We start from the raw sequence: 18451 nt of genomic DNA, 5'->3' as shown, positions 1-18451 counted from the left end.
TATAAGAACATACTATGAGCAACTCTACGGCAATAAATTTGACAATCTGGAAGAAATGGATGCATTCCTAGAAACATATAAACTACCACAACTGAACCAGGAAGAAATAGAAAGCCTGAACAGACCCATAACCAGTAAGGAGATTGAAACAGTCATTAAAAATCTCCAAACAAACAAAAGCCCAGGGCCAGACGGCTTCCCGGGGGAATTCTACCAAACATTTAAAGAAGAACTAATTCCTATTCTCCTAAAACTGTTCCAAAAAATAGAAATGGAAGGAAAACTTCCAAACTCATTTTATGAGGCCAGCATCACCTTGATCCCCAAACCAGACAAGGATCCCACCAAAAAAGAGAGCTATAGACCAATATCCTTGATGAACACAGATGCGAAAATACTCAACAAAATACTAGCCAATAGGATTCAACAGTACATTAAAAAGATTATTCACCACGACCAAGTGGGATTTATTCCAGGGCTGCATGGTTGGTTCAACATCCGCAAATCAGTCAATGTGATACAACACATCAATAAAAGTAAGAACAAGAACCATATGATACTCTCAATAGATGCTGAAAAAGCATTTGACAAAGTACAGCATCCCTTCCTGATCAAAACTCTTCAAAGTGTAGGGATAGAGGGCACATACCTCAATATCATCAAAGCCATCTATGAAAAACCCACCGCAAATATCATTCTCAATGGAGAAAAACTGAAAGCTTTTCCACTAAGGTCAGGAACACGGCAGGGATGTCCATTATCACCACTGCTATTCAACATAGTACTAGAGGTCCTAGCCTCAGCAATCAGACAACAAAAGGAAATTAAAGGCATCCAAATCGGCAAAGAAGAAGTCAAATTATCACTCTTCGCAGATGATATGATACTATATGTGGAAAACCCAAAAGACTCCACTCCAAAACTGCTAGAACTTATACAGGAATTCAGTAAAGTGTCAGGATATAAAATCAATGCACAGAAATCAGTTGCATTTCTCTACACCAACAGCAAGACAGAAGAAAGGGAAATTAAGGAGTCAATCCCATTTACAATTGCACCCAAAACCATAAGATACCTAGGAATAAACCTAACCAAAGAGACACAGAATCTATACTCAGAAAACTATAAAGTACTCATGAAAGAAATTGAGGAAGACACAAAGAAATGGAAAAATGTTCCATGCTCCTGGATTGGAAGAATAAATATTGTGAAAATGTCTATGCTACCTAAAGCAATCTACACATTTAATGCAATTCCTATCAAAGTACCATCCATCTTTTTCAAAGAAATGGAACAAATAATTCTAAAATTTATATGGAACCAGAAAAGACCTCGAATAGCTAAAGGGATATTGAAAAAGAAAGCCAACGTTGGTGGCATCACAATCCCGGACCTCAAGCTCTATTACAAAGCTGTCATCATCAAAACAGCATGGTACTGGCACAAAAACAGACCCATAGATCAATGGAACAGAATAGAGAGCCCAGAAATAGACTCTCAACTCTATGGTCAACTAATCTTCGACAAAGCAGGAAAGAAAATCCAGTGGAAAAAAGACAGCCTCTTCAATAAATGGTGCTGGGAAAATTGGACAGCCACATGCAGAAAAATGAAATTGGACCATTTCCTTACACCACACACAAAAATAGACTCAAATGGATGAAGGACCTCAATGTGAGAAAGGAATCCATCAAAATCCTTGAGGAGAACACAGGCAGCAACCTCTTTGACCTCAGCCGCAGCAACATTTTCCTAGGAACAACGCCAAAGGCAAGGGAAGCAAGGGCAAAAATGAACTATTGGGATTTCATCAAGATCAAAAGCTTTTGCACAGCAAAGGAAACAGTTCACAAAATCAAAAGACAACTGACAGAATGGGAGAAGATATTTGCAAACGACATATCAGATAAAGGACTAGTATCCAGAATCTATAAAGAACTTAGCAAACTCAACACCCAAAGAACAAATAATCCAATCAAGAAATGGGCAGAGGACATGAGCAGACATTTCTGCAAAGAAGACATCCAGATGGCCAACAGACACATGAAAAAGTGCTCCATATCACTCGGCATCAGGAAATACAAGTCAAAACCACAATGCGATATCACCTCACACCAGTCAGAATGGCTAAAATCAACAAGTCAGGAAATGACAGATGCTGGCGAGGATGCGGAGAAAGGGGAACCCTCCTACACTGTTGGTGGGAATGCAAGCTGGTGCAACCTCTCTGGAAAACAGCATGGAGGTTCCTCAAAATGTTGAAAATAGAACTGCCCTATGACCCAGCAATTGCACTATTGGGCATTTACCCTAAAGATACAAACGTAGTGATCCAAAGGGGCACGTGTACTCGAATGTTTATAGCAGCAATGTCCACAATAGCCAAACTATGGAAAGAACCTAGATGTTCATCAACAGATGAATGGATCAAGAAGATGTGGTATATATACACAATGGAATACTATGCAGCCATCAAAAGAAATGAAATCTTGCCATTTGCGACAACATGGATGGAACTAGAGCGTATCATGCTTAGCGAAATAAGTCAGGCGGAGAAAGACAACTATCATATGATCTCCCTGATATGAGGAAGTGGTGATGCAACATGGGGGCTTAAGTGGGTACGAGAAGAATAAATGAAAGAAGATGGGATTGGGAGGGAGACAAACCATAAGTGACTCTTAATCTCACAAAACAAACTGAGGGTTGTTGGGGGGAGGGGGTTTGGGAGAAGGGGGTGGTATTATGGACATTGGGGAGGGTATGTGTTTTGGTGAGTGCTGTGAAGTGTGTAAACCTGGTGATTCACAGACCTGTACCCCTGGGGATAAAAATATATGTTTATAAAAAATAAAAAAATTTATTAAAATTAAAAAAAAAAAGTCACTAAAATTATGTTAAATATAAAGTAAAAGAGCTTTAATATTAATTTTGTGTAACTTTCAACAAGTCAAATATTTTTAAAAAATCATGCCTGAAGTGAAGTGAATCATTACTAATGGGCTTGTAAGTGTATAAAAGAAATTCAGTAAGGTTCATTATAAACAGTAAACCAAACTCAGTAGGTCAGTAAATCACCAAAAATATAAGCCCAATAATATCTTATGGAAGTGATATTAACCCTTTCAAGATAGCATCTCATTTGCCTCCCAATTCTTCCAGCTGACATTCAACTACTCTGGAGTGAGAACAATTAAAGAACTCTTGCCAGAATAACAATTGCAGAGCAATGACTATTTTGGACAAGGACCTTCTTGAGGTCAACAGGGGCTTCAACAGAAATCACTAACCACTTCCTTGAGTACTGCCAAGGAATTTTCCTTTTTTTTTTTTTTTTTTTTTTTTAACACTGTCAGTTTCCATTACCAAATGATTAGACTGCATTTTCTACCATGCATGATTCATTCTGTTGAAGTCTCATTCATAAAACAAACTGTAACCAAATAATATTTTCCATTACCTTGTAAAAAAACTAAATGACAACACAACAAAATCAACTGGCTTACCATTTTCCTTCTTCATTTTCATACTGTTGAACAGTATATCCAAACATGTCCTCCACCGGGCCGCTGAAAGTCATTGAATTTTTCACATCCACATTGAATGATACGCAGAAGCCTAGAACCACTTTAAGAGGGAAAACAAAGTCCAGTTACACAGAGTTAACTAAGATTCCATCATGTTTTGAATTCTGGAAGGCATGCCTAAAAATTGTGCTCTTGTTATAAAAAGCAGTAATACTCAAAAAATGAGAACTGCAAGAAAGATTTATGGTATTAATTATATTATTGACTGCAAATGACAACTGAAGAATACAAATACTAATATTCAAACAAAACCCTATAGAAATTTAGTAGCTGTACAATTCCCAGAGTTAATGACTTCAGAATCTGAGAGAGAGAGACCTGGCAGAAACTCGTGCTTGGATATGCCTAATGTGGTTACAGATAGCTTTCCAATAATGAGCCCTACAGTGAATCATGGCCACTAATGCAATGTAAACAACTTCATTTTCCTGTTTTGACTATGAAGGATGCAAGAATCACCATTTAAATCCTCAGGAGGGGAGGCTTTCTCCTTACTGCTTCCAAAGGGAATGGAAGCAGATTGCCTTCACCCAGAAATGGCTTCTGAAGCAGGCCTGAGATCTGTTCGACTTCTCTTTCCATCAAGCAGTGGACAGAAAGCTTATCCTAGTATGCTAGAACCTCCATATAGTGTTGGTGGTAATACACTCACAGGCTGCTGTCCATGATATATCTAGATCAAATGACATATCTAAAGACTCTACTCAGTGCTTGACATACACTAGATATTCAATGAGGGTTAATTCTCTTCAATTTCCTTAAAGTTCAGGTAATGAAAACCCTTTACAAGAGAGACTCTCTCCTAAAAGGGTTCTGGATGGTGCCAAATTCTGTCAAATGGATGGTGCCAAATTCCAAGGTTGATACTAGTTTTTGAAGTAGAGTTGTGAAGTTACAAAGCATTCCTCTCCTAGATGCAACTAAAAATTCGTCCCAAAGAGCACTCCCTTATAAAATCACATGCATCATAAGGTACATTCAGAGGTAATTGAATTCACCTTTCTTTATTAAAACCTTGATACAGCTATCCGCATCCTGAAAAATTATCTTTCCTTACTCATTATAAACTCTTCCATAAATATAGTTTAAATCCAGACTCAAATTCATTCTATGCTCTAAGTCATAACCTTCAATTTTAACATTGGGTTTTTTGCTGCACAGAATTATACCTAATCTAGAGAAAATTTTTTTCTTTTAAAAAAATTTATGTATACCTATTCATGAAAAAAGATACTTATGTATACCTATTTATAAAGTCTTCCTTGATCTTTCCAACTGGAAATAATCTTTCTAACTACTAAATCCTCCTCTTTCATTTTTTGAATATCTCTCATAGAGATAATAATAATACTAATAATTTATTTATTTATTTGACAGACAGAGATCACAAGTAGGCAGAGAGGCAGGTAGAGAGAGAGAGGGAAACGAACTTTCTGCTCAGCAGAAAGCCAGATGTGGGGCTTGATCCCACTCACCCACTGAGCCACCCAGGCGCCCCTCATAGAAATAATTATTAAATATTATTTTATTTACATTGTAATTATCTGTGTGATTTCTCCCCCCCTCCTCCAGTTTGGAAAATTCTTAAAAGCGGGGACTCTCTTCTCTTTCTTATCCTTTCCCAAAATCTAGCACCTTGTACACAGATGGGCAATAACATATTTGTAGAATAAACACTGAAGGAGAAAGTGTACCAGTTGAAGTTAGAGGTAAACTGACAAGTATTTCATTTTAGTTAAGAAAGACTTAATGGAGATGGAAATTTTCAAGTTAGATTTTTAAAGGGAAGGAGAGATTCAACTTGGCAGTGAGAAGAAAATATATCCCAATAATTTGGGAGGGTCTTTACAAGTGATAAGACATAGAATGGGGCAAATATGGCTGTAAAATCATAGAGAGACTTGCCTGGCTCGTGTGGAAGATGTAGTAAAAGAACGGATGGGTAGCGTAGGCCCATTTATGTACATTTCCTGCTCTTACTTCAAGTGTGATGGAGAACAGCTGGTTACCATCTTCTGCATAATTTCCTTTTACATATTTGAAGACAGCTTTAAACACTGTTCACTCTACTCCAAACTAAATAGTACGTGCTCCTACCCTTCTCTCACAGTTTTATTTTTTTGAAAACTTGTAACAGATTATTTTTTGATACGAGAGATACACAAGGTAGTAGGTCTACAACAGGATTTGAGTCAGAAGATTATTTGTTATGAAAGTCTATACTGTGTGTTGTAGCAGCATCTGTGGTCCCTGCCCACATAATGCCAGTAGTACTCCCTAAGTTATGAAGATCAAAAATGTCTCCAGACACAGACAAATTCCCCTGGGACCAAAACTGCCCAAGCTGAATATGACTATTCTATAGAGAAGGACCAGAACACCACCACCAATGATTTTGTTGAAGATGATGGGAAAACAACAGGCATGCAGACCAGCAGCATCTGCATCATCCAGAGCTTGCGAGGGATCCAGAATCTCAGGTTCCACTCAAATCTCCTGAATCTGTGTCTCCATCCCAACAAGATCCCCAGGGAATTCGATTCCTGTTATGGTTTGAGAGGTGTAAGCCTATAATATGGTAACCCTCTTTCATAATGTTGATGTAGGTAACATAATTTACCCTAGATTAAAAGTACTCACCATCTTTTAGACCAAAGGGGAAAGGAGTTATTATTAATCAGGTTCAAGTTCACTGCTCTTGAAGTTTTTTTCTAGCACTTTATTGTGTTTAGTATATGTTCTCCCAAAAGACATTCATGATACTCCTCATTATAAGACCAAGACATTTTGGTTTCCTTTTTAGGCTTGTTTATTCCACATGTTGTGTTGAATGCTCAAGGGAGGGGGAGGGGTGTGCTGCACCTTTTTTTTTTTTTTTTTTTTTTTTTTTTTTTTCATTTCCTGTCTTCAGAATTCTACGGGCAATTTGCCCAAAGTGATTGTAAATCAGTCTCTTTCATGTTTGCTAAGGCACCAAGGAGACTGAAGCACAGGAGATGACATAAAAAAATAGTTTACATCTTGTTCTTTTGATTTAAAGGAGTGCACAAACAGTAAAGGCAGCTTCTTGAAACTCTGAGTTTGATGCTCATTTTGTTATACCAAGTTGTCTTGGAACTTTATGTACCAGAGGTACAGCAAAAATCGCACTTATTCTCTGTCAAAGTCAAAAAACAAAAAGAAAAACAAAGCTGAGGTGGCTTAAGGGGCCATACAGGGTGAAAATGATGGGAAATAAAACATAGACAATAGGCAGACGTCAAAATTAAGCTCTAATTTCACACGTGCCAGCAGAAGAGGAATTTTTTTCCTTAAGAATAACAACACATTACTATTTGTTATGCTTCACATGCTCCTTCTCATATAATTTGCCCACAACCCTACAATTAGTGTTGTTATCACTGCTGTGCAAATGAACAGAAGGAGGCTCAGGACAGTAGAGAAGTTTGCCCATAGTTCCCCAGGATTCCCAAACATTCACACGAATTCAATTTTTACATCTTATCCCTAAAACTGAAAAGGGTTAGTAGAAGGCAACATTACTCTTAGTCCAAGTAATTATGACTTCTGAGAAGCAAAACTGGGAAGAGGCCTTCTACAGTGGCCATGGCTAAGAAAATGGGGCTGAGGGGGATCACTGGAGTGAGGAGAGAAGTCATACTTGCAGAGATCTAGATAAAGCATCATGAGAGTTTCAGGCAAAACATTCACGTTCAGGTAGAAAAGAAATGGAAAGGCTTGCTCTCTTTCAAATATGATTATATGTGTCATATATTTAAGGGCTCAAAACTGAGGAGGAAGATGAGATTGTTGGTGTTGAAGGGTATCTCTTGTGAAAGAGATCATTGTGCACAGTTTCTTTGTCCCAGTATGGAAGTGGAGGTGTAAGACAACTAAATGAGAGAAAGAGAAAAAGAGAGGGAGAAGTACCTACAATTGTATGGTATTTTCTGCATATAAATATTTTGCCATGGGGCATCTGGGAAGCTCAGTCAGTTAAGCAGCTGACTCTTGATTTTGGCTTAGGTCGTGATCTCAGGGGCCTGGGGTCGAGCCACACTGCGGCTGGTGGGCTCTGTGCTCAGCTGGCAATCTGCTTCCAGATTTTTCTCTCTCCCTCTCCTTCTGCCCCTCCCCCTGCTTTCTTTTGCTCTCTCTCTCTCTCTCTCTCTCAAATAAATAAATAAATCACAAAAAAATCCTTTTGCCACTTACAAACATTTTCATATAAAAAGGATATTGAACTAGACAATGAACTGGTTGGTGGTTGGGCAGAACAGCAGCCACTATTCTCTTCTTGTATGTTAGGAAATTGGACCTTAGAAGGGTTAAGTGATTGGTCTAATGTCAGCTGTGTTAGTGGCAGAGAAGGAATTAAACACTGGGTTTCTCAGGTCAAATCATAGACTTTCTGTGACAAGAGTGCCATTGAAGTTGTGAGATTAATAATAATAAAAATAATAACAATAACGCAGGTCAACAGAACCTCAAAAGACCCATGAGAGCTCTTAATCATCTTGTAACTTGAGTAGTTGAGGGTAGGACTGACAGGAAAAGTTGAATGAAGGGGGAAAAGTCTGAGCTTCTCCCGAGGGCACTGACTCTCTGGTCAAAGAAGGCCTTCCTCCTCCACACATCCTCTGAGTTCCAAGAAAAGTCACTGCAGCCTGTTTGATATTTTGCTTTTTAATGAAGAAAGTCTGTGTTTCACAGGGTGGTCCAGAAATTCTGATCTAGCACTATCCAGATTGAAGTATTTAATAGCCAATGGAATTCTGAATATTTAAAAGCCCAAGTAAAAAGGGTATCAAATGAATGGTGGCTAGGGATTGATATTAAAATGCTATTGCTTTCTTTCACCAACTTCTTACACATTTATCCAATCTAGACATAGGAGAAATCATGGAATTAATATTATATTTATTATTTTTAAAGAGTGAAATGGCACAATATTAAGATAGGAAATAATAACTGTTTTATTATAGTTAATGGTTTTTATTTTTATTTATTTATTTTTAAAGATTTTATGTATTTATTTGAGTGAGAGAGAGTGAGAAAGAGAGTGTGTGTGAGCAGGGAGGGTCAGAGGGGGAGGGAGAAAGAATCTGAAGCACACTCTGCACTTAGTAAGGAGGCCGACACAGGGCTCAATGGAAGCCTCCGTCCTACAACACTGAGATCAAAACCAAAACCAAGAGTCAGATGCTCAACTGACTGAGCCACCCAGGCGCCCCTTTAGTTAATGGTTTTTAGAGCAAATTCCTTCATTGTATAGAAATATGGTAATCTTTAGAGATATATGAACCTAGGCTTACAGAGCCCTTTCACTTATATTATTATTTATGTAATTATTCACATTTATTCAACTACTACACAAATATTCATCAAGGTTTTACTTGGGGTTGAATATATGCTAGGTCCTGGAGATATAGTCATAATAAGATGGCACTTCTACTTTTAAGATCTTATAGCCTAGCTGGGAAAAAATACAGTAAGTGATTTAACTTCCATTAGTCTCAGCTTATCACATTTAAAATGAGGTTACAAATGCTTTATAGGCATTGGTTGCTGTGACAAATACAACTTATACATGTAGCAATAAAGAATATTCAATAAATGAGTAAATTGTGTTCATAAGTAGAATTCAAAGAATCCGTTTACCATATGGCAGTTGAATTTTCTTTTGGAAGAGGATCCCCTGCTCCCATCCTGATGACCATTTATATCTTGAAAAATGATACAGATGTGTTGTATCAGTGTGGCAGGACAGTGGGTTCATTGACTCACTTCCATAGAAAGTTTCCCGTTTCTAAACCTGGCTGCAATGACATGTGTAAAGAAAATCGAAGATGAGGGAATCAGCCTTCCAGGTGAAACAACTGGCCAACGAAGAGGAGTGCAGGGGTTTCTGTCCTTCCGGTTAGACCTCTTGGATTCTCATCTCAGTTCCTCAAAATGTGGTGAATATTTATGATACCACCCAGGTTCTCAGCCAATAGCAAGTTAAGGATTTTCTTACTTCACTGACAATCTACTCTCCTCTAACCTATTTCAAAGATTATAAATCTATTCCAGGGATAGGATAAGCCTGAAGTGACATAAGGCATATGAATTGAGTGACAGTCTTGAGCCATCTGAGAATCAGAGAAAGTACCTAGGCAGTACAACCTCTGTAATGCAGAGCTGCAGAGTCCCCATAGCATCCCCCACCCCTGCAGTGTGAATGCTGGTACATCCTGGGCACCTTTTATATCTCTTGCTGTGCCAAAGCTTATTGGTGGAAAGAGTTCATCTACCCCTACTCAGATGGATATAAACTCCTCAAATTATATATGCTCACTATAACTAATGATGTGACACATTAGGTATTTTATATCACTTCAAATTTACTTTTCCTTTTTCTTAAATTCAAATAAAATATATTCAACTTTGAGACAGTTCAAGGGGTAGGAAGAAAAACATTTTAATGATAAGAGTTGAGGATGGAAACTGAAAGCCCCTTTCCTCACTTGCAATGTATAATGAAACATCTTTATAATATCAGTGTTATAAATCTGAAATTTTAATTAGTTCGGTTATTCTTGGTGGCTAAGTGAGTTGGATCTCAATTTTCGTATACATGATTACCCTAAAAGATAAGATCTGAGAGGCGTTTGTGTGGCTCAGTTGATCGAGGGCCCAACTCTCGGTTTTGGTTCACGTCATGATCTCAGGGTCGTGGGACTGAGCCCCACATCAGGCTCTGAGCTCAGTGGGGAGCCTGCTTCTCTCCCTCTTTTTCTCCTTCTGCCCCTCCCCCTGCTTGTGTCTGCCTTCTCTTTCTCTCTCTCTAAAATAAATAAAGATATTTTTAGACAAGATTAAGTTTGATAAATAGTGTAACTGGATCTATCCACAAATATAGTACGACATAATTCTACTTGATTTGAAATCTGAAGTGATTATTTTTACAGCATTGTAATCTTGAGAAGGATGAGACAAAGAACTCCAGTGGTAAAGACAACAGAAAATAAAAATAGAATAAAAGAAACATCAGAGCCTTGAGCCTTGATGTAGCATCAACACAAGTGTTTGGAAATGGTATCATAGTCTCAAATACAGGAATCTATATCTTCAGAAAAAGATACCATATCCAACTTGCTGTCTCCAAGCAATTGAAACTTCCCTATACAATTATGTAAGAGGAAAGTCTGGCTCAATGAATCCCACCATTAAGGGTTCTTTCATCAGAAATGATGTAATATGTCAGCATGATATCTACCTCTATCAGCAAGTCCAGAAAAGCCAATCCAAATAAACACCTCGATGTTCAAACATTTTCCAAGCTTCATCATGGGAGGCTGCTTTTTAACTTTAGCTTGCTGTAGTGAGTGAATTGTTTTGACTTTAGTGCTAACGTCCTGTAGGCTTCCAGTTAATACAAATGGTATTTGAACTTCAAAGTGAGTGTGTGTTTATGTGTGTATCTGTATATGGCTGATGGGAAGGAGGCAAAGAGGCCTAATTCTTGGCACATAGTAGGTGTTTAATACAAGTTTGTTAAGTGAAACAGGGTGGAATAAACAGAGAAATGAAGATTTCTCATATAAAGGTCATTCTGGCTGTAAGAACTTGTACCCTTTTGTAAATGCTGCCCAGAATATTAAGCTCCAATGGAGTGTTTCCCAAACATCCTTTGTTAAAAATCCCCCTTTTAATTTTTTCTACATAAGTTTGTTCTCCCACAGTGTTTATTTTCCTTTGTAGTATCTACAGACATCTGCTCTTTTCCCATATCCTCCCACCACAAATAAGTGCCTACTCTGCCAGCTCTTCTCAGTCTGTCCCTTCTCTTGAAATTCTTAAACAGTCTCAGTTTCCCAACGCCTCTACCCTATCACCATCATCTTCTGGCTCTGGGGTTTACAGGATAAAAAAGCTGCAGAACCTCAGGGGTCCCTGGACCCCACTGTGGGAAACACGACTCGTGTGTTTTTGCAAGCAATGTGAGCACAGAACTCTGTTCTCCAGCTGCCCTGGCATCCTGGGAGCTGAACTCATTTATTTCTGTGACTACACAGCACGGAGCGCTGCATGGGGAAAGGCGTCTTACACTTCAGAACAGAGCAGGTTGCATCCTATTCAAGTATTCATACAGAAATGTGAGATACAAAGTGTTTGGAGATGTAAAAGTATGAATGAAGGTTGTCTTTTTGTTAATGAAACTTTTCAGTAAATTTTATTGATTTACATTTAATATCTTCTCAGTGAGACAGTAAAACATTGTCAGTTTTAGGTTATTTTTGTTAGCATGCGTAACAGGTACTTTTGAGGGACAGGAAGGCAAAAGGTAGTTCACACTGTAAAATAAATGATTCTAGGCACTAACAGGTTGTATTACTGATTCTCCTACAGATTCGATAGCGCAATTTTTCTGGAAGGCTTGGGTATTGGCTTTTGAAGTCCATGCACATGTTTGAGTGTGTGAGACATGTTCACTATTTCAGATACTTCTACTGTTTCACTGCAGAGAGTGAATTATACCTTTTTGTTTGTTTGTTTGAATAACTCAAATAGAAACTAGGAAATTTAAAATAATTTGTATCACTGCGTATACTACCTCTTTGCTTTCCTTATGCAGTAAACTACCTCTTGTGCACATTAGCAAAAATGATGGGACTGGCAATGTGTTACTGGCTCATATATATCATGGAGAAGAAATTATAAGTAAAGTAATATAAATCACTGAAAAAAATCTGCAAATAAAGGTAGAACTTTTTATTCAGGTTTTTCTTCTCAGGCATTGATGGACACAATGCATATGATACCTAGGTAAGATGTGACTCTGAGATTGAAACAAAAGCATCTCAAAAACATGCAAGTTATCCAATGTACGAATGGTATAAAAAAGAACCAAAAGTGGGGCACCTCCGTGGTGCAGTCAGTTAAGCATATGACTCTTGGTTTTGGCTCAGGTTGTGATCTCAGGTCTTGAGATGGAGCCCCACATGGGACTTTGTGGGGAGTCTGCTTAAGACTCTTTCTCCCTCTCCTTCTGCCTCTCCCTCTCTCTAAAATAAATAAATAAATCTTAAAAAAAAAAAAAAAAGAACCAAAGCCATTCTCTCTTAATTGTACAATTTGTAGTTAGGAACTAAAATTGTTTAAGTGAAAACACACTCATGTGTAACACAAAATAGAAACGAATGGAAAAATTCCAACATGTGAAAAAATCAATTGAATTAAATTGTGATTATTTATACTGGAAAATAATTACTGGCACTTTGAATCAACTAGAGTATTTTTTTAAGGATTGAGTATGCCTGGACTTTTAAAAATGTCTTGATTTTTTCCCAAGGTTTTAACCTTGGGAAACACATAAAATTATTTGCCACGGGGCACAAAGGGGCATTAGCCTTAACTTGCCTTAGCATTTCATATTTTTTATTTTCCATACTGCTCAGAATTAGGAGGCAAAGTATACAAATTTATAACATTATTTTTTTGGTGGAATAAGGTTATCTAAATACTTTCTGGTTTAACACACAAGTGGTCAATCATTAACATTAATAAATTAAGGGCTTCATGAAACTAACTAAAAAAATAAAATACTATGCAAACCTCGACAGTTTATCAGAAACCAAAAACAAGGTCTATAAGAAAACAATTGCTCATTCTAGAGTTACCCAGTAGTTTTAATTGGCAATTTCAAATTGCATGGATGTAGAGATGTCTTATTGATTCTCAAATACCACATAATAGGCTGATTTTTCTAGATGTCCCTAATAACATACCAGCACTTAGACGAAAATGATTCTTCACAATATTTCTTTCCCTTCCTAGCTAATTACTATAGCTAGTTTTCATTTTATCATTCACTACCTAATATTCTCTTCATTCAAAAGTCTTTTGGTACCTCTGCCCAATTTAAAACTTGTTCAGTTTATCAAGAGAAAATAATGGAAGTCAAATACATATAACTTGTGGTTCGTCTGAAAAAATAATTGGAAAATAAACCAGAAAGTATTTTAAAGGACATGGGTTTGTTTACAAGAGATGAAGAAAAGTCTCAGTAGCCTGGAATGTTGAAATATTTCAGAAGGCAAGGGTCAATAGAATGCTTATTTTCTTTTCAGAAGAAAGAGATAACTTAATGATGCTTTCTTTTCTGTTTTAAGATAGTTCCAATTTTGTTTTCTTAGCTATAACTGTTATTGCTAAGACCATGATGATCTTTCAGCAAATAGAACATTTGTTGAGAAGTAACATCCTTGGATTCAAACTTTATTCCTATCTAGCCGCATCATCTTTTACATTCTTTCTATTTGTCTCCTAGAGTATCTGGTAATTGAAATAAATTCAGATGTTATATCAAAATCCCCAAGAACTGGCAGCCAATATTTTCCTTAAATGGAAGCATACTGGTACTCACAATCGTAATTCTAGCGACCAAGTAGTTGTTATATACAAAGAAATTCGAGTAGAGGTTACCTGTGGACTGGGGGCAAGAGAAGGAAGAGAATAGGATCCAAAAGGAAATAAAAATGTTGTTTTTTATATGTTTTTAGAAGAAAATGCTCACTTCCCATCCTCATGGAAGGGAGCTCTGTGAGCTGTAACACTCCCTGTCTGTATCTATGCCTGTGCCTGTCTCCTTTCACACTTGACTGACTGATGAGTTTGGAAAGACTGGGCATCCCAGTCTTCTCCTACTTGTTTTCTCTTAGAAGTGAGCCTACCTACAGAAAAACAAAAATGAAAACAAAATAATGCTGTGTTCTATTTCCTCAATATCAGACTCTGAGTTGAAGGTAGAGGGTAAATCCGCTTTGTGGGAATTTCATTTCATCAGCCATGCTCCATTCTGATTCCGGGTTGTTTCCCAATCAGTTTTAGCCTCAATGACGAAGAGGATTGCTAATTATTGGACTTTATTAAAAAATCATAATAGTGTTTTACTTCTCATGAAAAATAAACAATTATGGGACAATGTTTAGATTTTGCAAATCTGGGCACATTTAGGTTTATGTTATAATTATTTTTCTTATGTTTATGTTATAATTTTCTTATGTTTATGTTATAATTAATTTTCTTATGTTTATTGTTATTCCTTTAATTTTCTCACTAGTCTAAAGTACTTCATGAGAAAAAAGAACTAAACATTTTCTGTATTATTATCATGTTTGAAGATGTGTTGACATATCTTTTCTAATTCTTTTTAATTTTATTAATTTTAAAAATTTTATATCTCTTAATCAGAATTAGAACAAATACAAGACTATTCTTGTTTTTAGGAGCTGCAAGGAGGCACACAAAATAAAATAATTTGAATGTATCATCTTTAGTTATTTATTAATTATCTTTACCCATTTCCTATTTTCTACAGTTCCTTCACAAGGGGTAGATTTCAGAGGCAGGCAAGGTGAAAAAGGGCATGTGGAGACCTGACCATGGTTTGCTTGACTGCTTCTGAGCAATATGGGAAATAAAAAATATGAAAGGTTAAGGCAAGTTAAAGGTAATACCACTTTGTGGCCCATGGCAAAATAAAATGTAGGTAGACTTGACCTGTTTGAGGGTTTGTTACACTAGCTGCATCTTACACTCTGGTGGACATTGCTAGGGGCAAAAAAAATCAGGATTTTAGAAATGAGCTTAATACTAAGTTCCCAATTTGCTTAACAAATACACTGGCCTGAAAAGGAACTGACATGCTAGAATTTTCATTATTTCCTTTCCAGTACTTGTCCACAGTCTAGTTTATTGGACTGTACTACTTACATGGCTATGTCTCCCTCTTTGGAGAACTGCAGATGATCCAAATCACAGAACTTAGAGTTACATCAAGAAAGAGACCCGTGTGCTGCTCCGGGAACTCATAATTCCTTACTCTGGGAGATGTTTAACTAAAATAAATGGAAGCAAGTCAAGTAACACCTACTGATTTTCTACTGGCCATCCTTATTTCACAAACACTAGGCTCTCAGGGAAAATGTAAGAGAAAACAGGTCATCACTCAATTTAGAACTGCCCAGCATGCCAGAGGTGTACTGAACATTACTTCTGAGAATGTAAACATATAAAGATGGAAGGGAACATGCCAAGGAGTGGTACACTTATCAGCAAGGTTAAACAGGGTAGAGCAGAATTATAGCAAATGAATAAGCATGTGTATTTGACAATTTTCCTTAAGTATTGCAACTTTAGAAAGCTTGCTGACTTCATTGTTTCTCACCATTCCATGTATTCTTGTAACTCTCTAATCTTATATTATTATTTGGACCTTTAAAGGAGCAGAAATTGGTGCAACCAAATCAATAGCAACAATGAAGACCATACCCGTTGACATCAACGGAATCGAGGACCACATTTCCTCAGAAGGGAGCCCATGATATCTTACAGAATGTTACATCAGAATTTTTAAGACCTTAGAGTTAAAGAAAATTTGTATCTTATAAAAATGCAAAGATAATTAAATGGCTTTAGATTGGATATACTTTTTTTAATAAGGGAATAGTCAGGATCCTGAGGGTTCTACATGGTACCTATCCTTGTGAAAGGCCATTTTACTGTCTTTTCAAAGATTTTGAAAAGACATCTAGTGATACTTTTTCCATCTAGTGATACTATATCTTTTCCATCTAGTGATACAACACAAAGGTAACACTCCAATTTTAAAGTTTTTGATGGCTTACAAAGCCCAAAAGAAAAATAAAAACAACAAAAAACAACCAAACAAAACTTAACTCTTTGAGCAATGAGATCAGGGATGAAAATTATATATATATATATATATATATATATATATATATATATATGATTTAGATATTTCTGTTAGAATAAAAAGGGTCTTCTCAATATCTAGAATATTTACCACTATTTAAATATGCTTCCAGATTTCTAGTGATAGTGTTCATCTCTATTCTAACATAGTGTAGGTAGTAAGTGGTTCTATGTGCAAGAAAAATCTGTTCAACTGATCTATCAAACTGTAGAGTTTAGGGGAAACTGCAGCAGAATTAAATATGACTTCCTAATATTTGACTGCTATAGTGTTAAATCATAAAATATTATAGTCAGTAGTTATAAGACACCTTACCTATTATTTAAATTAGCCCTTCCATTTCACCAGAAGCCAGCAACTACCTTGTTAGGGCAACCATCTCACTCCAAACCAGGGTTTCAGATGTTGCTGCTATGTTTTTAAGTTTTATGTTTTAAGTGACACTGACTTCCAGGCTGAATGGTCCAAGAATGAGCATCAGATTTAAAATGAACCATCTGGTGTCTCACTCTCCTGGCCACAGCTGATTAACTCTAAGGCAGCCAATCCAAGTACTCCACTCTCTGACAACAGGTTGGCCTCATTGGTAGGCTCTTGTCTTGGTGTTGAAGATCATGCAACAGGACAGTCAGGAACAGACACAGGCTTCATTCTTGCCAAGAAGAATGGTGTGAAAGTGAAATCTAGAGGAGGGAAAGAGAGAATTCTCTAGATATTGTCTAATATCTGTAGATACTGTCTAGTCCAGTTAGTGGTCCCCCTTCAGTTTCCTTGGTCCACTGTGGCTGAAGGAAGGATGGGAAAAAAAGAGCAAGGCAGTGTAGCTAAGAAAAACAGATGGCTCTCTTGACCTGACTCAATGCTTCCTTCTTATGTTCCCCCTAAAAGCCATTAAAAACTTTAAAAAGATGGAATAAGAGAAAAAGTGACTGGCCTGCCCTGTATATAGACTGGAAGTATGTAAATAAATGTATGTGACAAAATTCTGCATTGTCATATTCATTCAGCACACACTAATAAGAACCTATCATGTGCAAGGTAGTGTGGAAGAACTATGAGTGATTAAGAGGCAAAATAAACATTAGCCATGCCCTCAGAAAGCTTTAATTACTTGTGAGACATAAGGCATAATCAAATAATTAACCTTATGAGGTTAAAAAAGAAAAAAAAAATCCCATGGGCCAGAAGTGATTGCTGATTTCTATAATGTGACTCCTGTAATTTGGATACCAATTTTTACAAATCTTAACAATCCTAGTTTTGTTTTTTCTTTCTTTCCTATTTAATCATTGAAAAGCTTTGTGCTGTCTAAGATTTTATTTATTGATTTATTTGAGGGTGGGGGATGGAGGAGCAGAGGGAGAGGCACAAGCAGGCTCTGTGCTGAGTACAGAGCCTGACACAGGCCTCCATCTCATGACCTTGAGATCATGACCTGAACCAAAATCAAGAGTCGGACACTTAACTGACTGAGCCACCCAAGCACCACAGGTCTGTGCTATCTAAAAGAGAATAGGAAATAGATGCCTTTGGGACTTAATTTGGGTAGTCCTTTACGTACTATGAAAAAGCGTGATACCTTTTTAGTTGACTAAGCAGGTAATACGCAACGTTTCCCTGGGAAGACTACATTTCACATTAGGAAATGCTTTCAGTACTTTACGACTGTGCTCCAGGCATCACCAGAAGTTAAAAATAAAGCCAGATGGAAACATGACACAGAACTCACACTGACTTTCATTGCCCGGTCAGATTTAAAGTCGAAATCTTCCATTATGCAACATAAGAATAATTCATTTAAATACAGGCAAAAGGGCAGGACAGTGGTGATGTCACTACAGAATAATTGCAGCTTTGTGTCAGGCCAATCTTATGAGGAGAGCAGAGCTGAATGAGGAACCAGCTTGCCCCTCCATGGGCTGACACCCTGCCTGGCGCCTACAGTGAAAAACTGCGAGGGTGAGTGATTCTGTTGTGTGTCAGTTATTTCCCAGCCAAACCCTGAAGCGGATTTTTCCTTCATGTCTTGAGTGCAAGTACGATTCCATAAGATGATGAAAGACCAGTAATATAATTTGTGTGGACACTTCATAAAATACTT

At 37.2% G+C, this 18451-nt stretch overlaps 1 protein-coding gene across 2 annotated transcripts in view; it reads right to left on the bottom strand.

The window, feature by feature from the left end:
• Window positions 1-18451, bottom strand: part of ITGA1 (integrin subunit alpha 1) — a 176813-nt gene that overhangs the window by 117909 nt on the left and 40453 nt on the right. For both annotated transcript variants that reach the window (XM_059173952.1, XM_059173951.1), the window contains one exon: window positions 3507-3627. In XM_059173952.1, the coding sequence (XP_059029935.1) occupies window positions 3507-3627 (121 nt within the window). The remainder of the gene's footprint in view (window positions 1-3506; window positions 3628-18451) is intronic.

Source organism: Mustela lutreola, chromosome 5 (assembly GCF_030435805.1).
Source record: "Mustela lutreola isolate mMusLut2 chromosome 5, mMusLut2.pri, whole genome shotgun sequence".
NCBI lineage: Eukaryota > Metazoa > Chordata > Mammalia > Carnivora > Mustelidae > Mustela > Mustela lutreola.
This window is presented reverse-complemented; position numbering and strand designations above follow the sequence as displayed.